The 23,036-nt window shown below is 50.2% G+C and overlaps 1 protein-coding gene across 2 annotated transcripts in view; it reads left to right on the forward strand.

Moving 5' to 3' along the window:
- Nucleotides 1–23,036, forward strand: part of LOC147722733 (NFX1-type zinc finger-containing protein 1-like) — a 1,249,199-nt gene that overhangs the window by 1,060,471 nt on the left and 165,692 nt on the right. For both annotated transcript variants that reach the window (XM_086965207.1, XM_086965208.1), the window contains one exon: nucleotides 11,849–11,994. In XM_086965207.1, the coding sequence (XP_086821333.1) occupies nucleotides 11,849–11,994 (146 nt within the window). The remainder of the gene's footprint in view (nucleotides 1–11,848; nucleotides 11,995–23,036) is intronic.

Here is a 23,036-nt window from a genome sequence, read left to right on the forward strand (position 1 = left end):
AAATGAACTGGTATGAGTAATTGGGTGGCCTGAATACCTCTACAGATTCTGGCATGCGTTTTTCCCCCCTCCGTGGCTACGGCGGAGGGAGCTATATATGCTATCGTGGTGAGAAGGGCAGCAGAGGATGTGGACCTTCTGCTCACTTCGGTGGAAGTTAAGACGAACATCTTGACAGAGGTCCTGCTGCCGGGTGTCTCCTCGTTGGAACCCCTCCTGCCTTTCAACGAATACTTGACTGATGTCCTTCTGGGAACCTGATCTAAGGTCAGCACGGGCCCCTGTGAATAGGACAGTTGCCCACCGTCATCCCTCTGCTCCAGGTGACCCGAAATCCCTTACTAACCCCCCTACCCCTAAAGGTTTGGGGGACAGACTGCTACAACACGGGTGTGTTTCCTCTCTGCACCCCCAGACAGGGAATCCAAAAGATAAGTTGGGGCAAGAAGGTTTTTTCCTCCACTAGCCTTTCATTACGGTCGATAAACACTGCATGCCTATTGGGCCGTTACGCCCACTCCTTGAGGGAAATGGTGGTGCAGGTGCTGCCACAGGTTCCGGCGGAAGCCACTGGTCATTCTATCCCAAGTGGTATCAGGTAGGAGTGTTGCGGCAAAGTTCATTTTTTATTGGGGCTTGACACCACCGACTCGCTGGGCAGAATAATATGATCGGCGGTGGGTTTTTGAGGCCACGCCTGGCTGGTTTCCCTTACGGACATGCCCTTTGAGGGCACCTGTTTCTTCAGAGACCAGGCAGACATGGCTCTTGAGCGCTTTTAATGGCTCCTGGGTTACGGCCAAGTCCTTGGGCCTCTCAGTGCCCACTCATCCCCGTCTACTTGGGCTTTCAGTGGCGCCAGCCATATCCCACTTACAAGACCCCGCTAGTTCAGCAACATCTGTGCTGCTGTGGACGCTGCTCCTTTTGACCCCCTGGGTCCAGCCAGTCCTCTCCTTCCCCTGCAGCCTCTAAACCTTCCTAGTCTGGCCAGTTATGGGCAGGCAGTTAGTGGTAGGATCAGCCATCACCTCTTCCACTGGCAAAACATCACATCAGACAGGTGGGTTTTTCAGTTACTCCCTTCCCTTTGAGACTAACCATCCATCCATGCCACTGACTTGCGACCAGCTGACTGGGGACCAGGAGGAAGTCAGGACTCTCTTGGCCAAGGGAGTCATAGAGAGGGTTCTGTCTCCAGAAGTGGGCTGTGGTTGCTATTCCTGCACTTTCTAGTCCCGAAAAAGGATAAGGGCCTTCTTCCTATTCTAGATCTGCGAACCCTCAACTACTTACTCAAAAACAAGAAGTTCAACATCCTCACTCTGGCTCAGGTCTTGTCGACCCTAGACCCTGGAGACAGGATGTTGGCGTTGGACTTCCAGGACGCCTATTTTCACATTCCCCTCCTGTCTGCCCATTGGCGCTACCTGCGGATCACGGTAGGCCACAAGCACTTTCAGTTCACATTACTCCCCTTTTGCCTTACCAGCGGCCCTCTGTAGTTCACCAAGCTGATGACGGTGTTCGCAGCTCATCTGTGCAGATCAGGGGTGCCAGTCTTCTCCTATCTCGATGACTTGTTGTTGAAGGCGAGCTCGCCCCAGACTGTCCTCTCCCACCTCCAGACTATAACGGATCTCCTGCTTTTACTGGGGTTCACTAACAACGAGCGGCGACTCCATGATATTCAGGCTGTGATACTGATGTTTCAGCCTTTATCCTGGGTTTTGGTGAGATTGACTCTGAGGCTGCTGGGCCTCATGGACTCCTGTATCCTTCTAGTGACACATTCCAGATGGCATATGCTGGCTCTGCAGTGGACCTTAAGTTTCAGTGGGTGCAGCATCAGGGGAATCTCTCCAAAGTAGTCCAGATCTCAGAGGGGAATGCATAGTGGTGGCTGACCCACTGCGATTGGGTAAGAGGCAGTTCCCTCTCCCAATAAGATTTACACAGTACTGACAGATGTGTTACTCCTGGAATGAGTCGGCCATCTGGGAGAGGTAGAGATCAGAGGACTATTTTCTCAGATGGAACCCAAACTCTACATCAACTTACTGTAGCTCTAAGCGATTCGCTTGACATAGAAAGCTTTTCTCCTTTCTATCAAGGGAAAGCTGGCCCAGGTGTTTACGGACAACACCACCGCCATGTGGTACTGCAACAAAAAGGGCGGGATGGCATCCTGGACCCTTTGTCAGGTGGCCCTCATCTCTGGGCATTTCTGTAATAACAGGGCAGATCCCTGGTGATTGGACACCTGGTGGGTTCTCTGAAAGCCAGGTTAGGCGAACTCAGCCATCGATACCTAGCGGATCATGAATGGCATATCCATCTGGAGGTGGCACAAGGCCTCTTTTCTGAAGTGAGGAGAGCCTTGGTTAGATCTGTTCGCTTCCGCCGAGAACACGCAATGTCACCAATTTCGTGCTCTGGAGTTTCCAAGGCAAAAGATGTTGGACGGAATGCAGAACAAATCAAACATTCATCCCCAGTCAAGAGATCTGGGTTAAATCCATTTTCTTTTGCTCACCAGGCCACACCAGTTTATACCCAGCCATGTGCAACTCAGTCTTGACCCTGCTCTTCATGGGAACAGTCCAGCCTGAACTACAAAGCCAGGTCCTCCCTGTAGGAAGGTAGATTCCTGACTATGGTTACCCCCAACTTTTTGCCTGGTGTTTTGCTGGTTTTCCGACTTAGTTGACCTGGGGCCCTGCCAATCAGGCCCCCAGGCCTACTGCTCTCTCTCTAAAATGGATTCCATGTACCTTAGGTACATTTCCAATCGGTACTGGGCCACCTTATCAGACCCTGTAACTCAGGGCATAGGTGTACCCAGGGCCTACCAGGGGCTGAAGCATGTATTATGCCACCCCTGGGTGGCCATCTAAATCTGACACAACTGGCTGCACAACAGCTGGGGCAAGGTGGTGTACTCGCTCTTTGCTTTAGATCTAGAATCCCTATATCTAACCCTAAAATGGACACCCGAGTTCCTATCAGTCGCTCCTATGGCAGGCCTTGACAATCCTGAAGGCAGAGTGCGTGGAATCGTGTGAATTGGGCTCTGGCACGAGCCGAGCCCGGTTGCAGCTTGCGGAACCAAGACCCAATGGCTGTTCCATGATAACGCGTCCCATATCGCTAACTTCGGTATCGCGTTATCAAGACATGTCGAGTAAGGTGTCATACGAATCGGGATACTGACCCCTCAACAATGCTGGCGATGGGGTTAGCATTCCGCCCTTCTAGAGGGACACGACATGTACGAAACTGTGAACCCCGGTTAAAGTTAACTGAAGCCTCAGCTCCACAAAATGGATGCTGCCACCACAGACACGAGTCTGACCTCCTGCTGCTGGGAGTCCTTCCAGCGAGGAGAGCTTGGACAAAGGGTTTCCTGTCCGGGGCGATGTTCGCACCATCCCAGACAGGGTTTTGTGTATCCTGGGTAGGCAGGGCTTTACAAGAAGGTGACAGCGGAGTGGCACCCCGGTGCTCACTACGCATCTGCCGGCTAGAACCAGTTCCAGGGGCGCGCAGCCCCTGGCCTGGGGAAAGTCCGGCAGGGGAGAGGGGTGTAACCACCCCCCTTCCTGGTCCCACCCCTAGGGCAGGACCTAGTCACGTACCCACCCCTTTCTTTAGGATAAAGGCAGGAGCGGGGACCCTTCCAGATTAGATCATCTTTGAATCAAGAACTACTTTCTACGAAAGGACATTCGAGACTCTTCTCAAGATTTCTCCCTTGTGGCTAAGGAGTAGTCACCCTGCACCCGCAGGCACCATCTAAGAACTCTGCGGTTTGCTGCAAGTCCTTCCTCAGGAATCCGACTGCCCAGCTCGACGAGAACCGGCTTCCCTGGCACCTCTGACCTCTACCCACATCGTCAGCTCAGCTGAGATCCGTGCGTGCGACGAGACCTCGGGGGACCGGCCATCATCAAAACCTGCACGATTTCTTAACCAGCACGACTGCCGAGGGATCCTCTGGTGAGTGCTTTGGGGTCCGAGAAGCCCCGACCCTGAGCAGCTCCAGCACCAAAGTGCAGCCTCCCAGCATCTCCACGATCTGCGTGGGGCCCTTCTGCTTTTGCCGCTCAGCACGTTGTCTGGTTACTAGCCGCTGGCTTGTGACCTTCTTGACGACACCCGACAACCAACGCTGCTGGTCTGGTTGCTCCAGACTGGCCTTTGCTCCCTTCTGCGAGAGGAGCACCCCGGACCCTCCTGGTCCACTCAAGACGCCATTTTAGGTCCACCACGTGGCCCTGAATTTGCCAAGGCTTGTTGCCCCAATCCTGGGCCCAGCGACGCCGACAGCATCAACCTTCGTGGGACAGCTCGCACGTCCATCCTGGTCGCCGACAACGCCTCCTGGTCCGTGAGACTGCAGAGCCTAGCGTCGCCCACTCACCTAGTCGAGGTGACGATCATCCGGTGCCCTCCTGGTACCCTCTGACTACTGGCTAGTAGTACGAACTTGGTCCCCTCTGCTTTCAGGTGTCATCCATCCCTGATCCAGGCTTGGATCTCTACGAACTATTTCCACTGGTCGCCGGCCAGCAACTCCTTCCTTCCGGCTCCTGGCTCGTCAGCGAGGACTCCCGACGTCTGTAAAGACTTGTGCAGCCGCAGCCCTTGGGCTAGGTAACTTCAGCATTTCGGTGCCCGCATAGCCTCCTTATTTAAGGGTCCCGAGTCCCTACCGCTTCCAACTTGCCTTATCGGGTCCGCCCGAGACCACTAAACTTTCAGTGCCCTCGGGCACTTGTATTGATTGTGCACTTGAAGTATTTTCTTAAGAGTTTCGTTGTGTGCTTAGTAACCTGTCCTCATAAAGAGTACAGGGCTGTTGTGATTCTAATAAATACACTGTTTATTTTCATAACACTTGTGTGGTGTCCTTTCACTTGGTGTTCAAGGGGTATGTGATGGTATAACAGCTGGCTTAACACGCCCTCTAGAGTTTAGCCCGAAGACTGCTCGTATCCACTCTACTAGGATAGCTGGTCTAAGGTTGACTTACAACCAATTACCATAAGGGTCGTTTGGACTGATGCATAGTGATCACTAGAATAGTGAGCACTGCATATCAGGCCAACTTCTCACACTCCCTGGACCAGAAACCAGCATCCTGGGACCGGTTTTGGGGTATCATGCCCCCATCAGCCAGGCTAGCTTGAATCCAGTGGCACAGTGAGCCCAGGACCCACGTCTGGCAATACCCTGTACATTTAGAGTGAGAAAGCCAAAGACACAGAGATGTTGGACGGAATGCGAAACAAATCAAACATTCACCCCCAATCAAGAGATCTGGGTTAAAATAATTTTCTTTTGCTCACCAGGCCACACCAGTGTAGACCCAGCCATATGCAACTCAGTCCTGACCCTGCTCCTCATGGGAATAGTCCAGCCCGAACTGCCAAGCCAGGTCCTCTCTGGACCAGAAACGAGTGGCCTGAGACCGGTTTCAGGGTATCATCCCTCCTCAGCCAGGTTAGCTTGGCACATTGAGCCCGGATCCTACGCCAGGGCATACCCGGCACATTTAAAGCGAGAAAGAAAAAGACACATAGATGATGGATGGATTGCAGAACAAATCAAACATTCACCCCATTCAAGAAAGTAAACCACCCTGACCACGAAACCAACACCCCGCATGTTGTTACAACGTGGTCGTTACAACGACTGCGTTGTAACAACGCATACCATTACCCCGCACGTCCTAACAATGACTTGCGGAGGGGGGAGAAGGTGTTAGATTTAAAATCCAACACCTTCCCTACTGTCCACATGGACTGGAGTTGGAATAGTAAATTATACTATTCCAATATTCAGTGCCCCCCCTTCTGCAAGTCGTCGTTACTACTTGCGGAGTAATGGTATGCATTGTTACAATGCGGCCGTTGTAACAACTGCGTTGTAACAAAATGCGGGGTGACGGGCAGCGGAAAAAAAGGCATATTCATTCAAGAGACCTGGGTTAAATAAATCTATTGTTCTTTTGCACACCAGGCCACCCCAGTTTGGACCCCACCATAACCAAATCAGTCTTTACCCTGCTTCTTATGGGAACAGTTCCGCCCAAACTGCCAAGCCAGGTCGTCCCTGTACCAGAAACAAGCATCCTGGGACCAGTTTTGGGTATCACCGCTCATCAGCCAGGCTAGCTTGAATCCAGTGGCACAGTGAACCCGGAACCCACGTCTGGACATACCCGGCACATTTAGAGCGAGAAATCAAAAGACACACTGATGATGGACGGAAAGTGGAACAAATCAAACATTCACCCTCACTCAAGAGATGTGGGTTAAATCCATAGTTCTTCTGCTCACCATGCCTCCGGTGTTTAAATCCAGCTGTATGCAAATCAGTCTTGACCCTGCTCCTCATGGGAATAGTCCAGCCCGAAGTACCAAGCCAGGTCCTCCCTGGACCAGAAACATGCATCCTAGGACTGGTTTCGGGGTATCATGCCCCCATCAGCCAGGCTAGCGTGAATCCAGTGACAAAGTGAGCTCAGGACCCACATCTGGCAATATCCTGCACATTATGAGCTAGAAGACAAAAGACACATCAATGATGGACGGAATGGTGAACAAATTAAACATTCACCCCCCAGTCAAGAGATCCGAGTTAATTCCATTGTTATTTTGTTCACGATGGCACTCCAGTTTAGACCCAGCCATAAGCAGATCAGTCTTGAACCTGTTCCTCATGGGAATAGTTTGCCCTTACTGCCAAGCCAGTGGTAACATCATTCCATGTGGGGCAATCAGTCACCTTGCCCACTTTCTATGCTCCTCCACACCCCCTAAAGAGGATGGTCTTTACTCAAAAAGAGCGATTTGTTTTACCTTGTCCGCACTAAAGATTTCCGGGTGGATGACCAACCATTCGTAGGGTACGTTACGTTAGATTAAAGAAGAGTCGTGCGGTGCAGAAGAGGGGATGTCTTGCGATGGGTCGTCCTCTGCATCAACACTTGCAAAACTTTGAACAAGAAACAGCCTTCTGAAGGCTTAAGCGCTATTCCACCAGTGATAAGGCTGGCCCACAGCGTTCGAACATGGTGTTCCAGCCCTTGACATTTGACAGGCATCAACATGGGCGTCACTGCACAAGTTCACTAAGCACTACTGCCTAGACAGTCCAGTTCGCATGGATGGCCTTTTTGGCCACTCTGTCCTGCAGGATTCCTGGTCTAAACGTGTCAGAAGTCCCTCCTCTGGCGATAGTATCACTTGGATATCTATTCTAAGGTAAGGAATCTGCAGCTAGATGTCTCTATTAGATGGATAAGTCACTTACCTTCGGTAACGCCTTATCTGTTAGAGACATAATCTTAACTGCAGATTCCTTACTGACTCACCCATCCTCCCCTGACTGCAGTCAGGTTTTAAGGGGCGCCTTTCAGGGCCCTAGTAGTTCTAAATATACCAGTGTCAGTACACTTCATGACTCCACACTCCTGGCACGGAAAGTCGTGAAAAGTAACTGATGTCAGAATGCCGACGTGGTGCCTATATAGGTGGCACAGATGTCACTTCCAGCGTGGATGATGCCACATACCAGCCTGGGATATTCTAAGGTAATGAATCTGTGGCTGGATTATGTCTCTATCAGATAAGGCAGTGTTTCCCAAACTGTGGTCCGTGGACCCCCAGGGGTCCCTGACCCATTTCCAGGGGGTCCGCAGGCAGCAGTTTTAAAAGCACAGCAAAGTTCCTTCTATAAATAGCAGCTTTTGAGCAACAATAAACGTGTCAAGATAATACCAGTGATTAATGTACCTGCTGGAGTGAAATGAGTGTTTTGTCCAGTGGCAGCTTTGAGTTGGCTAATGTGGCACAGAGGGTTGATATGCCTACTGCAAAGAGCGTGTACCATACATTTAAAAAAAACAGTATTTTATATGCATAGGTCAGTGGGTTACTGCTTTTGTCAGAGAGATTCTTTAGTTAAAGTGCAGTTCATAAGTGACAATCATAATCTAGCACAGTGATCAATAAACTGTAATCAAACAGCTGCTTGCAAACTGCAAGGTACAAGTTTGTGACATGTTTTTCCCAGTCTGTCATTATCCTGATGCTGCTAATAAGGTTTATTTGGGTGGAAATACATTTTTATTGTTACAAAAACATGAAGTGGAAGGTGCACACAATTAGAGTCCAAAGGAAGGATAGTGTATTGTTTATCTTCTTCTTTATTTAACAGTTTTTTTCAAATACAGGCACAGCCAACGCGTTTCGTTCCATTAGTCTTGTGGAACTTCGTCAGGGCGAATTGATTCAATTTTGGGATTGGAATCTATTCAGACCCACCTTGTGGATCGAACAGCAGCTGATTCTGGGTCTTCAAAGGCATGTAACCTTCGTACATTCAGAGAAGGTGTTCAAACTGGATACGAGTGGGTAAGCCCAGTAGATGTTCCCATGCTATATCCAGCAGTGTTCAGAGTATAAAAGGACTAGGTATAAAGATTGTTCAGGGTGGTGCGGACATTCGCAGGGAATCTAGTATTCGCAAAGATAATTTCTTGCTCTTCTCTCTAATGTCGAGCTCCGGTACGGGCATAAATTGAAGAAGAAGAGGCCACCGGTCCGTAGTAAAACTCGGTGTTCGTGGTAATAACCACTGAGCACCTGCAGTCGGGTGCTCCAATTTCGTATGTCGTCTCGAATACTAGATTCCCTGCGAATGTCCGCACCACCCTGAACAATCTTTATACCTAGTCCTTTTATACTCTGAACACTGCTGGATATAGCATGGGAACATCTACTGGGCTTACCCACTCGTATCCAGTTTGAACACCTTCTCTGAATGTACGAAGGTTACATGCCTTTGAAGACCCAGAATCAGCTGCTGTTCGATCCACAAGGTGGGTCTGAATAGATTCCAATCCCAAAATTGAATCAATTCGCCCTGACGAAGTTCCACAAGGCTAATGGAACGAAACGCGTTGGCTGTGCCTGTATTTGAAAAAAACTGTTAAATAAAGAAGAAGATAAACAATACACTATCCTTCCTTTGGACTCTAATTGTGTGCACCTTCCACTTCATGTTTTTGTATCTTTGACTTAAACACCTATTGGTAGCAGGTGTAGGAAGAAGTTTGCACCACCCAGAATTTAGAAATACAGAACTAGTAGTGCTTGACCTGGTCTGCTGCCTTGACCCTTTTGGTATTTTACATTTTTATTGTTAAAGTCAGTGCTAACCACTGTGTTATATTCTGAATCCTGAGTTTGTGCTTCTCCAGACCAAGCACTCATTAACAATGCCTACAAGTATGAATGACCTGTGAGTTCTACACCTTGTAGTCCCCTTTGCCTTATGTAAAATTTTCTAAACTCTGATTTACACATATGATTTACTGTCTCTATATGTGTGTGATGTAAATTGCTCTGATTTCTTACAATGGTATGAGAGAAGCTATAAAAAATGAAATACACGTGACAGAGGGGCTATGGAGAGATGAGAAGCACTGTTGGAGGGTGATAGTGGGGGGATCATTGAAGAACCCCCAGAAAGATTTTCGTATTCTGGTGCATAGTCAGGTCTTCATTTACTATTCTTTAAAAGCTAATAAAATTCAATATATATATAATGATAAATGTGTTGTAGAGTGCACCATTGTTTCCTAAATTTCTTAGGGGGAGAGCCTCCCAAAGCCCCCTTTGTAGTGGTCAGGCTCACTCACTGGACTTGGTGTGCACCATATGTGGACTGGTCTGAAATAATTTGCCAGGGCTGCTTTGGGTTTCAAGTCTGGCCCTGGAAGGAGCAGGAGCCTCGTACTGCGAAATAAAACCAACCATTGAAAAGTTAGTCATGGATATGCAGCACCAACCTTCCCATTAACCTTTTTCGTTTTCTTGCAAATTCTTTCAATATAAAATACAACAGAAGTGGCGGAGAGTGTTGTTAGCCTCCTTGGCTTAACAACACACTCCGCCACTTCAGAAACACAGGACTGCACCATATGTACAAGAATATGGTGCAGCCCAGCGTTTCCCCTGCGCTGGCGCTACACTTAACAGGGGAAGATTGTTTATGTACTGGAAGGTCCCCATTCCTGCACATAAACAATCTTGAAATGTCGTTTTGTCACTTCTATGTGTGCTGCTTAATGCAGCACACATGGAAGTTACAAAATTACTTTTTTTTTTTTTTAAAGATTGTTGATGTGCAGGAAGGGTCATCTTCCTGAACATAAACAATCCAAGGTGTTTTGCAAAAATGAGAAGAAATGAAGCATTTCACCTTGTTTTGCCAAGTTAAGACCATGTTTTCCGTGGCCTTAATTTTGGCTCTGCCTCCCATTTACGCTGCCCTTGTAAACGGGGGCAGCGTCAAAATCAATGGGTGTTGCAGGGGAAACGCCCACCGCAACACCCACTGCCCACTCCTTTCACGCTAAGCATTGGGTGAAAGGGGGTCTTATTTACAAGGCACCGTTTAGTCATGTTAAGTGGGTTATCATTGCCTTGTAAATAAAGCGAACCCCCTATCGCCACGGGAACGTCTCAAAAAGTGATGTTCCCATGGTGATAGGGGCTTGTAAATATGCCCCTAAAATCATTAGTAATTAAAATATTTGATTTGTGTGCACACGTGTGTTAATTTTTTTCGAATTACTGTTTTAATATTTGGAATTTAAAGCCTACAAATTGCTTGGGGGTCCCCGGCTTCCAGTGGTGACTTATTGGGGGTCCTCAGGAGTCAAAAGTTTGGGAACCACTGATATAAGGCATTACTGAAGGTAAGTAACTAGTCCTTCCAGGTGTGTTGATGTTATATATGGGATAAAGTACTCTCTGCTGCATATTATAAGGATATTGCAAGTTACCAAGGAGTTCCTTTATAAGGTTATGAAACTCCGAGGTGACTTGCAATATCCGTATCATGTATGGCAGGGGGTACCTTATCACATCATCACCTCTCCCACAAACCACTTAAAACCGTGTTGAGTAGTTATTTCATAGAAAATGAAAGGGCGTTTACAAACATGAAAAATAGAACCACTAGTGCAAAATTAAACATAAAAAAAGTTGTTAGCTAGTTGTTGATAAAAAATATTAGAAACAGTTGAATTGAAATCATTTAAAAAAAAAAAAGGCACAGCAGAAACATGTTGCCATCTACTGTCTGCTTGGCACCGTAGAGTTAAAAATAACACACAAAGCAGAAGATAAAAAAATAACTTTTTGTTTTCTGTTGCTTTAAACAGCTATTTTAATTATGCTCCATGGCCTGGCCTGCTGTGTTCCCATCAGCTGATGGCTCAAGCACCAGGAATTGTGACGTCAGAACTCAACTGTATTAAGAATTTACAGTTGAGGTCTGACATTTCTTTATAATCGGTGACAGGTTGTGTCAGAAGTCCCGATAGACAGACAGACAGTATTTTCATACATTATATATTATATATCTTTTTAATATGTTTTTGTGCATATATTTAATTGGCATGTGCCTGAATAAGAATGATAGTTATTTATTGTAATGGTTAACGTTATTCTGAGTTTGTGAGCACCCCAGTACAGAGAATCGTACTATAAATAGTTTTTTCTTAGGCACGACCGGTGAACAAAGTTTCTGTGTGGGAGCCGTAAGGGGAAAAACGGCATATTTGAAGTAAAGATGTATTGATTTTGTGTTAGTCCACACAATAATATGAATCAATTGTTACATTCTGAACATAAATCTAAATGTGGCCAACTGTGTGCCTGCATTATGAGCTGCAGGGAAAAGCCAAGCCTGCTAAGTGAAGCTGCTGTAATAATCACTGCTGCCACTTGGACCTTACAGAAATATGTAATACTTTGTTTCTTTTTAGGTGCTGCCAAATATAGAAAGGTACTTCAGGAAATACGGCCCAAAATTGTAATCGTTGAAGAAGCAGCAGAAGTCCTGGAATCTCACGTTGTGACGACACTGAGCTCTGATTGTGAGCACCTGATCTTAATCGGAGACCATCAGCAGGTAAACAAGTGTGTGCGCGCTCGTACTAGTGACGTTGAGCATTGTAGAGGATAATGTAGAACGCGTACAGCATGCTACGGTCACCAGCGAGGCTACTTTGATTCCGAGACGACAAACTGATGGGTTAATTAAAGGTGTTATGGTGGAACTCCGGTTCAGCAGAGGCCCCGATGGTCTCTGATCCCAACAAGTATCCCGGACACTTCCCTGGCAGAGTCGAGGCAGAGATCTCTGTGCCGAAAGCGCACCCGCCGGTGGCTGCTGCAGTTTCGGAAGAGCGGCCAGCTCAACTAGCACTGTGTATTTTTCGCCTACTGATCATTTGATTATTTGTAATTTATTTCTTTTGCTAACAGATTCGCAAAGCCGGCTTTCAAAAAACGAAAATCGGTGACCCTGATGCACCGGGAGACTTCACCTTGCACGTGGGGGCCCTTGTTTCATTTTCCTGCCATGGACGCTGTGCCTCATGTGGGCAAACTTGTCAGTTGGCTCATCTCTGGTGGGACGACACACCAGGTGACCTAAAAACACAGACGTTCTTAGAACCCTGTGGGACGGTAGCACGGTGTAGGATCTAGTTCAAAATCAAAGTTACCTTTCAGGTTAGTAATAGAGCTGTTACTCCTCTGGTGAGAAAACAATACACAGTCCTTCAACCTGCACATCTGATCAAGGTCCCCGAATCTACCCCTCTTCTATATCACGTCCAGCTGTCTTGATCAAAGAACTGTTTGAACCATTTTTCTAGTAATATTAGTTCCACAGTCTTCTAAGTCTAACCGGAGACTCGCTTTCATTAAAACTCAGTGCATACCAAGTAATTGCTACAGAATATTTGAGATTAGGTACGTGTGGCAGTAGGTGCTAACATCTATTGGTTTTAATCTTGTATATACTGTTAAACTTTATAGGAGGAGCTACAATGGCAAACAAGATGGCTGCTTAGCCTCCCGGCTCCGCCGACCTCCGTATCCCGCCGCAAGATCCTGCACAATATCCTGATTTTTCGCCCAGCCCCTGCGTACATGAACAGTTCCTCACTCCGAGGGTGAAATTCGGGAATTTTTATCGGCCGGTTTCACGGAGTTACGCCGAGTTGAAGATTGTGGCCTACTCCAGCGGTGAAGCCGGGGCCTCGAGTATCTGCATGACCGGGTGGTAGTGCAACACCAACGGCTGAGAGACCCAGGCAGGGTCCGGTCGATCGTAGTGGAGGCTTCTTTTGCGCCCGGAATTGGCAGTGATTGTTCTCTTTGCTCAGCACTGATGGAGAGGTGACCTTGCTTGCTACTGACCTTGCTTTTAAACTAAGAATAGAATTGTTTAGATATTATCAGCTGCCCTACCTGTGCCCTTAGACCCGGATCGCAGTGCTGCACTGTAAAATAGTACTGCATTCACCGCCATTTGGGCGGCCCGGTCCCCACGCTTTGTTTTCCTGGGACGCCATCTTGGGTGGGTCACAAGCGCTCCTCAGCCATTCGCTGAAGCCGACACGTGGACTGGCTAGAGCCCTACATTATCAGCAGGGTATGGCGCGCAGCGTGGACGCGCAGCGTGGACGCCACAGTGACGCCGGAGTCACGCCAGATTCCAGCCCGTCTGCGCCCGTCCGCGCTGAGGACGCGCTGGACGGCTGGACCCTGGACTCTGACGAAACCTTTTCACCCCCCCACAGCTATTCTCATCAGCAAATGCTACGCCTGAAACCCCGAAGATTAGGTTGTTCGCATTCCTATGAGCCTGATGAACTTCTTCTCCCCTGACGATGTGGCTGTCATCTCACGCGTAGGCCTTCCAATTCCGTCCCTTACCACCTTTCCTCTGGCCACTCCGCCGTCATCAGTTCTAGGACAGTGGGAGTAGAAGGCATCCTGATTAATGCCCGCTCCCTTGTCAAAAACAAGATAATGTTCAAAGAGATGGTACTAGATAGAATGCCTGCCCTAGTGTTCGTCACTGAAACATGGGCCAAAGACTCATCTGGTCCTGATCTAATCGAAGCGGTCCCTGAAGGGTACTGCCTAGTTAGACTCGACAGACAGGGTCGAGTGGGAGGGGGTATAGCGATCCTTCACAAAGACCACCTGCAATGCCATACTGTACCTATACCCGACTTCCCGGATTGCTTTCAAGCTCTTTATTTCACAATAAAGGAAGCGCAATGTCCCTTCTTTAATGGAATTCTACTATATCGACCTCCAGGCCCGAGGACCGATTTTACGCACAACTTCCTCCAGTCCCTGGAACCTTACTTCGGTCGAGAAAATTTCTCCATCCTGGGTGATTTTAATTATCATTTAGAACGGCATGATTTATCCGATACATCATGTCTCATTGAGGCTCTGGCGCCCTGTGGACTCACGCAGCGAGTCAGCGGGGCCACACATTGTGCAGGCCACACTCTAGATGGCATTTTCTCTAATGACCCTCGTTTGACCACCAAGGATCCGGTGTATCTATCTTGGTCTGATCACCTTGCGGTTCCATTTGTCTTGGAACACCATAGGGTGGATGCATGCAAAAAAGGGAATCACGTAATGGAAACTGCCAGGAATTTTAGGAATATCAGCAGTGATTCCTTCGCGCCCTGGGCTGCAAGCCTTTCCATTACAAGCATGGACAGCGTACAGACCGCACACAAGTAAGTACGCTCGGAGGAGGGAGGAGCAGATGTAAGGCAACGTAACACACAGTGATGCCGCACATTTGCCACATGCAAGACACGTCAAACATGAATCCCAAAGTCGCACACATCCCACCCCACCCCCCCCCCCAACAAGCCGCCTCACACTTCCTGAATGCAAGCAGATGACAAACTAACATTTGGAATGAAAGCTCCTTTGTCTGAACTATCAGGCCGGAGCACAACTGCACCTCCGACCTCGGAATTGCATTTGCTCGGCACCCCCTGACAGATACTATAGCAGCTGATGACGACTCTCACACTACGCTCAGCCCGACGAAAGACCAACGTATACACACTCCACAGACAGAAGTCCTTGCTCAAAGTTTTTTTTTTTTAAACACCTTTATTAACACAGTCAAGGACATACACGACATACCGCCTACAACCCCCTCGGGCCGGCAATGTGATAATAATAGATGAGTTCAATAAACAGGCAGCTAGTAGTACACCGCCATATGCCGTCAACCCTGGGGTACGGCGGCGCAAGGGAACCTCAGGGAAGGCATTCAAACCGCTAGAGACTGTAGGTGCCATGACAGTGCACATGTTAAAGCCCCCTTGCACATAGAAGTCGGTCCGTGTAGGCCGTGTTCTTTAAAGTCAGAAATGTAGGTGTATTTTATATTATAAGATACCCCCCTCCCACTCAACGGTAAACTCCCCTCTCTCCCCTTACCCAAAAACTCCTGAGAACCCCCCCCCCCAGTTATACAACCAGTTCGCTAACCTACATGCTGCAAGAAATGCCACGTTGTATCGTGTGTCAGTGTCCATGTCCCCCGCCCGAGTGTAATCTCTTCAGAATGTCTCGTGTGTATCCCATACTCTCCCTGTTTAATATCCCGTGTGTGCCACTGCCTGCCTCACACCACAGGACAGCCGGGCATCAATACTCCACCTAGCCGTTGCTGTTTCCCCCAGGTCACTAACTCACCCCTGCTTCCTGATTTCACTGGGGTCTATCGTCTATGTGCAAGTTATGGCGCATCCTCCACCCCTTCCCGCTGTGTGTCCGCTATGTCATCCCTAGTGTATCTAAAAGTGTTATATAGGCCCCAGAAGTTTTTCGGCCTGCTGGCGGGAGGGAGGAGCTCACTGTAGTGTTCCGCTTGCGTGCAGCAGTATACCATGTCTCTACCCCACCGTTTCTTGGTCGGTGTCGGCCCTCTCATCCAACACTGCGCCACTGTACGTCTTGCCAGTAATAGTCCCATAATAGTCCCATATCTGTCAATCGCCTGTATGCCACCGGCAAGGCCTTCGAATAGCCCAACAGTGCCAGGGCCGGGTCGACCGGAAGTTCATGATCCAGTATCTCCCTGAGTTCCGCGATGACCGCCACCCAGAACTTGTGTATCCTACGGCAACCCCACGCCACGTGTAAGAAATCCGCCACAGGCGCGTGGCAACGCTCGCATTCGGGGGACTGCCGAAGACCGTATCGATGTAGGCGCTCTGGAGTGTAGTACACCCTCTGCAAGAATTTTAAATGTATCAACCTGTGGTGCCCATTCAGTGATAGCTTCCTAGTATTGACACAACAATATGTCCACATAGAGTCGTCTATCACGATCCCCAGGTCGCTCTGCCAGGCCAAACGGGCCTTGGAAGGTTCCTGTGCTCTATAGGAGACAATGCTCTTGTATAGGCGCGCTGTCATATGTCGCGGAGATTCAGTAGCAATTACATGTGAGAGTTCCGGAAGGTCCGGCAGCCACGTTCCTGTCCCCGATGGGGGCCAGCCACTGCAGCCATTCCACCGCCATCGAGGGGGAGTAGAGCAACTCTCCTTCCCTGGCCTTCAGTAACGCGTTTCAGGCATGCTTTGTAGCCGTTATCGAGTCTAGTACTCCGACCCTACGATCTACTGGGGTGCAGATCGTGGCTGGTAGCGGAAGAGGGTCCGCAAAAAGCTGCTCCATCCGCACGTGTGGGATGTCCCTATCACCATGAATCCACGTGTGCAAGTGAGTGGCCTGAGCCACCCTATAGTATCTCTCTAGGTCAGGCGCACCAAGCCCACCCAGCTTGTACGGGAGCGTGAGCGTGTTCCACTTAAGCCCGCGGCTGACCACCACCCCAGGCCAAACGGATCACGAGTTTTGTTAAGTTCGCAAAGAAGGCTTTCGAGAGTATAATGGGCAGAGTGTTAAACAGAAAGAGAAATCTCGGCAGAATCACCATCTTCATGATGGCTATGCGGCCCATCAGGGAGAGTGGTAGCTTACACCATCTTTCCACATCGTCCTCACATTTACTGAAAGCACCCCATAGTTCTCACTGAATAGCACCTCCGGGTCCGTGTGAATCATTATGCCAAGGTATCGCACCGGGTCCGTTGACCAGTGTGAAGGATATTCCATCTCAAAGCGATCCGTCACCGGGGTAAGTGAAAACACCACTGATTTCTCCCAATTAACCTTTAGGCCCGAGAGAGCGCCAAAACGCACCACCTCTCGTAAAACGGGGGATAGATTCATTTCCGGATTTCACACATAGAGTAATGTATCGTCCGCGTACGTCGAGATGACTATTTTAAATGTCGGGAAACTAACCCCCCGGTGCCAGTGGTATTCCCGCAACGCACACGCCAGTGGCTCAGCAACGAAGGCGTATAGCAACGGGGATAGTGGGCAGCCCTGTCTCGTGCCTCTGCTGATGTTGAAAGGGTCCGATACACGATCCCTCAGTCGCACCCTGGCCACAGGTCTCCAATACAGTGCGCCCACCATTTGTAAAAACTGCTCTCCCAGTCCCATTCGACGCAGGACCCTCAGCATGAACGGCCACTCTACAGAATCGAACGCCTTCTCCTTATCCAAGAAAATTGCGACAGCCTTCGCATCCTGTTGCACATGTTGCATAGTGCCTAACACTGTGCGTATGTTTTATGTCAAGTTCCTTCCCGGCACAAAGCCGTCTGTTCTGGGGCTACAATCTCTGGCGCGATAAGGGACAGCCTGGTGGCCAGGACCTTGGCATAAAGTTTGGCTTCTACGTTCAATAGGGATAGCGGTCTATACGAGCTGCAGACATTAGAGGGTTTGCCCGGCTTCAAGATGGTAACCAATAGGGCCTCTCTCATCGTTCGGGGCATGCTGCCATCCTCGCATATCTCGTCGAATAAGGACGACAGGTGAGAAATAAGTTTATGCTTAAATGCCCTGTAGAACCCCACTGTCAAACCGTCTATCCCGGGGGCGCTGTGTACACGCATGCTAGCTAACGCATCAGAGATCTCGTCTGCCTGTATTGGTGACATGAGGAACTCCCTGTCTGGCTGTGCCAAAAACGATAGCTGTATATGTTCCAGGTAGTCGTCCATGTCAGATTCTAGATCTACTGTTTTAGTAGTGTACAAGTTGGAGTAGTAGTCACGGAATTCCGTGATAATCTCCTCGTCTGTATTGACCGTGCTCCCCCCCGAGGTGACAAGTTCTGTCAATTTGGGGGCTCTCCCGGTGTTGCGCAATATTCTGGCTAATAGCGAGCTAGGTCGCTCGCTCTCGCCATAAATTCTCGCCGAGGCATACTTCCCCATGTAACAAACCTCTCTATCCGCCTCCTCATTGAATTCCGAGATAAGGGATCGTTGTCTATCTGCTGTTGAGGGGTCTGGGTCAGTCAAAAGTAGAGTCTCCAGGTCAGCTAATTGGGATTCCAGGGAGCGCAGCCGCTGTTGTATGGCCTTTAAGACACTGGAATGTTTGGTCATAGCAATCCCGCGAATGAAGACCTTGAACGCCTCCCAAACCGTGTGGAAGTTATCCACAGATCCTAAATTCTTCTCAAAGAAGAGGTCGATTTCCTCTGCCAGTTCCCCTCTAAAGGTGTCATCTAATAGGGCGTCCGTGGGGAATCGCTAGGTGAATGGAGGGATCCTGCGAGTCGGTGTCTCAAGAACCAGTAGTATCGGTGAATGGTCAGATAGTGTGCGCGCAAGTACAGTGCATACCAAAATTCGGCCAATGATGGCGTGAGAGGCCAACCAGTAGTCAATCCTGGTGTGTATATCATGAAAGGAAGAGTAGTGAGTGTACCCACCCCTGCCCGCGTTCCTGCTTCTCCACACATCAACCAGGTCCAGTGTCAGTAGCTCAGCCTGGAGGGTCACCTCCGCTGCAGCCGGTTTCCGTATGGGTCCGAAGGACCTGTCCAACTCCGGGTCCAGCACTAGGTTTAAATCACCCCTCCCCAGAGCATGTGTGCCGTGGCATATGTTCTACAGCTCAGGGCTAACTGGGCGTAAAAGTCAGGGGAGTCATAATTCGGGCTGTATACATTAACTACAATTAAGTTGTGTCCTTTCCCCTCACATCTCGAAATTAGATAGCGGCCCTCAGGGTCAGCTTTAATCAGCCACAGATCTAAATTAGAACGTGGATTTACCCATGTCAAAACTCCCCTAGAGTGTGTAGTGAAACCCGCCACTGTAGAATTCCCCAACAGGCCTCTGTGTTGTAGCATCTTGCTCCTGAGTGGTAAATGGGTTTTTTGTATGAGAGCCAGATCTATATGGTGTCTCTGTAGATAATGGAGCACCTTCCTCAGCTTCCTGTGATCATTCAGACCTCTGACATTCCAGGTCAACACTCGCAAGGTATCAACAGGATTTTCCAAGTCCGTCACGGGGGCACTAGACATCGAAGACAACGTAAGGCAATACAATAACACGCGGCCACAATACCACAAGCATTTTCCGTGTCATCTGAATGAGTCAGCGAACATTCTGCGAACCGTCCCTTCCCCCCACCCCCCCCCCCTGTCCCCCACCCTGCCTACCCTCCACAAAAACGTGAACTCCCAAAGTACCACACTCCATCCCCCCGCCCACAGCAGACCCACCCCAACCCGGTCCGTCAGTAGTCTACCCACCCCACTCCCCAGCAATCCCACCCCAACTGTGTTCAACCACCACAACAGTGTGCTTAACGCGCGGGGTCCTAGGTAGCCAAGTGTCATAGTCTCTGCCTATGTCTCAGAACGCTTGTGTGTCCCTCCACCCGCTCCTGCCGCGCGCAGTAACCACAATTAGTGCAACGTTTCATATCTGTGAAGATTGTCTGTATCGCGCCACGCCTGTGTGATGCGCGCTCAAAACCTTGTCCGGTAAATGTTCCCAGTTCCAAGCCTTTCGCCACTGAATGTCAATAAAGGAGACTCATGTGATAGATCCCAGTGTGCGCAGGGATCAAGTGTGTACTGAAATGTAACCAGAGTAGCCTCCCTCGCCATGCACCACCCCCCTCCCAGGACCACTTATCTGTATAGCTTGCAGTCTTCATAAGGTGTGTCAGCTGTCCCATCTCTTCTCCAGGTGGGAGCTGCTCATGTCTGTTCCGGGACAGCTCTGCTCAGACGCAAGGTTATCAATCGGACAATGAAAGAGATCAATCCTGATCGTCCATCCGGCTGTCGTTCTCATCGTCCTCAGGGTTCTTTTCAGAGCTCGTTTTCTGTTCCTTCGACCATCGCTTCATCGCTTTTTGAAGCGCCTTGGGATCCGTGAAGATATGGGAATGGCCTCCTCTGTTGACGCGCAGTTTGGCCGGGTACAGCAAGGCATAGTCCAGGCCCATCTCCCGAGACGCTTTTTGTGCGGGATGAACTGTTCCTGCTCCTCCTGCACCTTCGCTGTGAAATCTGGGTACAGCGAAATGGCGGACCCCTCATATTGCAGTTGTTGTTTTGACCTCGCCAAACGGAGCGCAGTGTCTCTGTCCCTATAGTTAAGTAATTTCGCTATTATAGGGCGTGGAGGCGCTCCAGGCTGCGGTCGAGGGGCCAGCGACCTATGTGCCCTCTCCACTGTAAACATGGCTGAAAACACTCCGTCTCCCAGAAGTTTCGTTAGTAGCTGCTCCACGAAGCGCTCCATAGGGCCCGTAGACGTGCTCTCCGGAAGGCCCGTGATGCGTAGATTGCAGCGCCGCGAGCGCGCCTCCAAATCTTCTGTCTTGTCCTGCAGGGCCTGCATCATCCTCTCCATCTTTTTTTGCGCCGTGTCTTGGTCCGTTTGTGCCTCTTCAACTTCCGTCATCCTCCTTTCTGCCATATCGTGTCTCTCGGCATGTTTATCTAGCCGTTCCGCCATCCGGTTCATTCTGTATGACATAGCGTCTATTTTGGACCCCAGGGCAGAGATGCTGGTCTGTATGCCCTGCTCCATGGAGAGCAGCATGGCCTTAAGGTCTGAGTCAGTGCCCCGAGCCTCCTCCGACCGCGTCGTAGGGCCATCCTCCGTAATCGGGCTCTGCTGTAGCAACCGCTTCTGCGAAAAGGGCAACTTACTTTGGGTTCTATCGCCTTTGCCCATCTCGCCTCAATGTTCGCCTGCAGTCTGCAAGGAAGCGCGGAGCACGTGGGATAGGCCGCAGAACGTGCAGTCACAGGTCTATGCAACCCGCGGTTGTCTCCGCACCCCAAGCCGCCTTCCAATGTGAGCCAGAGAGGGGAAATGTCCAGCCTTATGTAATCGCCTCCTCGTCTCAGGGGTCAAGCACTACTTCGGCCTGGGGCCAACAGGGTGTGTGCCGCAGCAGCAGAGTAGAGTGGGCCGCCATCCCGAATGAAAGGCCAGCCAGGGGAGTGAGGGGGTGGAGGGCCCGAAGCTCAGTCCTGTTGCCAAAGGAGCCAGCCTTAGGCCGACTAGGGGACGCACTGCATACCAGGCACGATGTCGTTTTCAGCCCTGAGAGCGCCTTGTCCCACAGCCCTACCAAGCGCGAGTGAGGAAAATGGCGCGAAGCCCCTCCGGAGGATAGTCCGCCTCACTACTCGAGCCGGTCAGGGTATGAGCTTCCAGTTCGGCCCCCGACGGTTTCTATCCCGCTGGCAGTCCCCGGAGCCAGCCAAGGTCGGGCCCCCGTCCGCCCGTCGTTTCGGGAGGAGCCGTGGCTCCCCTCCGCTTTATTGTATAGTTTCGTGGGTGCGGGGGCAGTCCCAGTGGGTCCCGCGCCGATGATCAGTGACACGCGGGATGCCGCAGTCCTTCAAATCTCTTCCGGTATGCCCCCCGCTCTCGGGCAAGGGGAGACTGCCGGACCGGCACTGTGCGTAGCCCGCGGCCGGACGCCTCGTTACGCCGCACGGGCACTGTACCAACTCTGGCCCGCGGTTTCCCGGCCTGGCTCCTCAGGGACGCGATCGCAGCTCCGCTCAGCCGTGCCTCCTCTCTCTCGCCGCCGCCGGGGTGCTCGCTCGATCCTCACATGCTAGACAGTGTGTGAAACCTGGAATCGGCCCTCTAACGTTGCTGGTCACAGATTATGTAGGATATTAGAGTCTGTGCATGGCGGAGCCGCAGGATCAGGCAGCCATCTCGCTTGCCGGCTAGCTCCGCCCCCCCCGTCCTTGCTCAAAGTTATCATGCATGGAATGGCCTTCACACTTACTCCCACACCATCCCAGGCGTACAACTGTTGCACACTAAAACAACTCATTGATATGAGCTGCGGCATTTCATCCACAGAACTGGCGCAGGTCAGAACAGTGCCGCTTCAACCAGAGCCACTGTACAACCCCGTCACGTTGAACTGTATCGTACACGTATGCTGCATTTACTGGGGGCACTGACATTGGCAGTGCTGCGGATCAGTTACCGGCTAAGCTTCCGCCTTGCCAATGTCACCTACGTTCAGCCTGTGTTGCATTGTCAGTCGTGCATATTCGAGTGGTCCATGGATGTCTGCCTATCCAACAGGACGGTAGCTGAACTGGATTTTGACGTGTGTGCGCCCCCTTTTGGTACACGACCAGGAGTGTCGCCGCGATTCACGTTTATGGGATGCCTTGATACTTGGCATACATGCTGGCAGCTGGACCTGGGAGATTGCACAAATACTCATGTGCAGTGACCACGTTGAACCGCTCCCCTATTGGGCTGTAGTACTAATTGGTAAAAGGGGTTGACGCAGCACATCTGTCCGGCCCTGCTAATGGATCGACTTGCCGTCCTGTTGGATGAAGTCGACAACGACCTAATGTTGGAAATGATGGCCTACGAAGCTGCAATCGCTTTCATGGACGAGTAACTACGTACCTGCAGCCACAACTGATTGGAACCCATTGCACATGTCCCAACACCTTGTTGCATCTTGGAGATCTAGTCACATATCCCACGACAAGAGTGGACATGGCGGCATTCGCCTGGAATCCGAATACATGAGCAGACAACAACGCGGGTTAACACACACCTGTGAAAGGTGAGGCACTTCCCCGGAGTGGGCACCGGCTCATCGATGCCGAAACCGCACTTAGAGCTGAGTTAAAAAACACCTAAAGGTCCCGACTCTCACGCTTCGTAGCCGAAAAATCACCTGGAACCGAAAAAACACGTTCCGGTAAAAGA

This window comes from Lissotriton vulgaris, chromosome 4_1, assembly GCF_964263255.1.
Source record: "Lissotriton vulgaris chromosome 4_1, aLisVul1.2, whole genome shotgun sequence".
Classification (NCBI taxonomy): Eukaryota; Metazoa; Chordata; class Amphibia; order Caudata; family Salamandridae; genus Lissotriton; species Lissotriton vulgaris.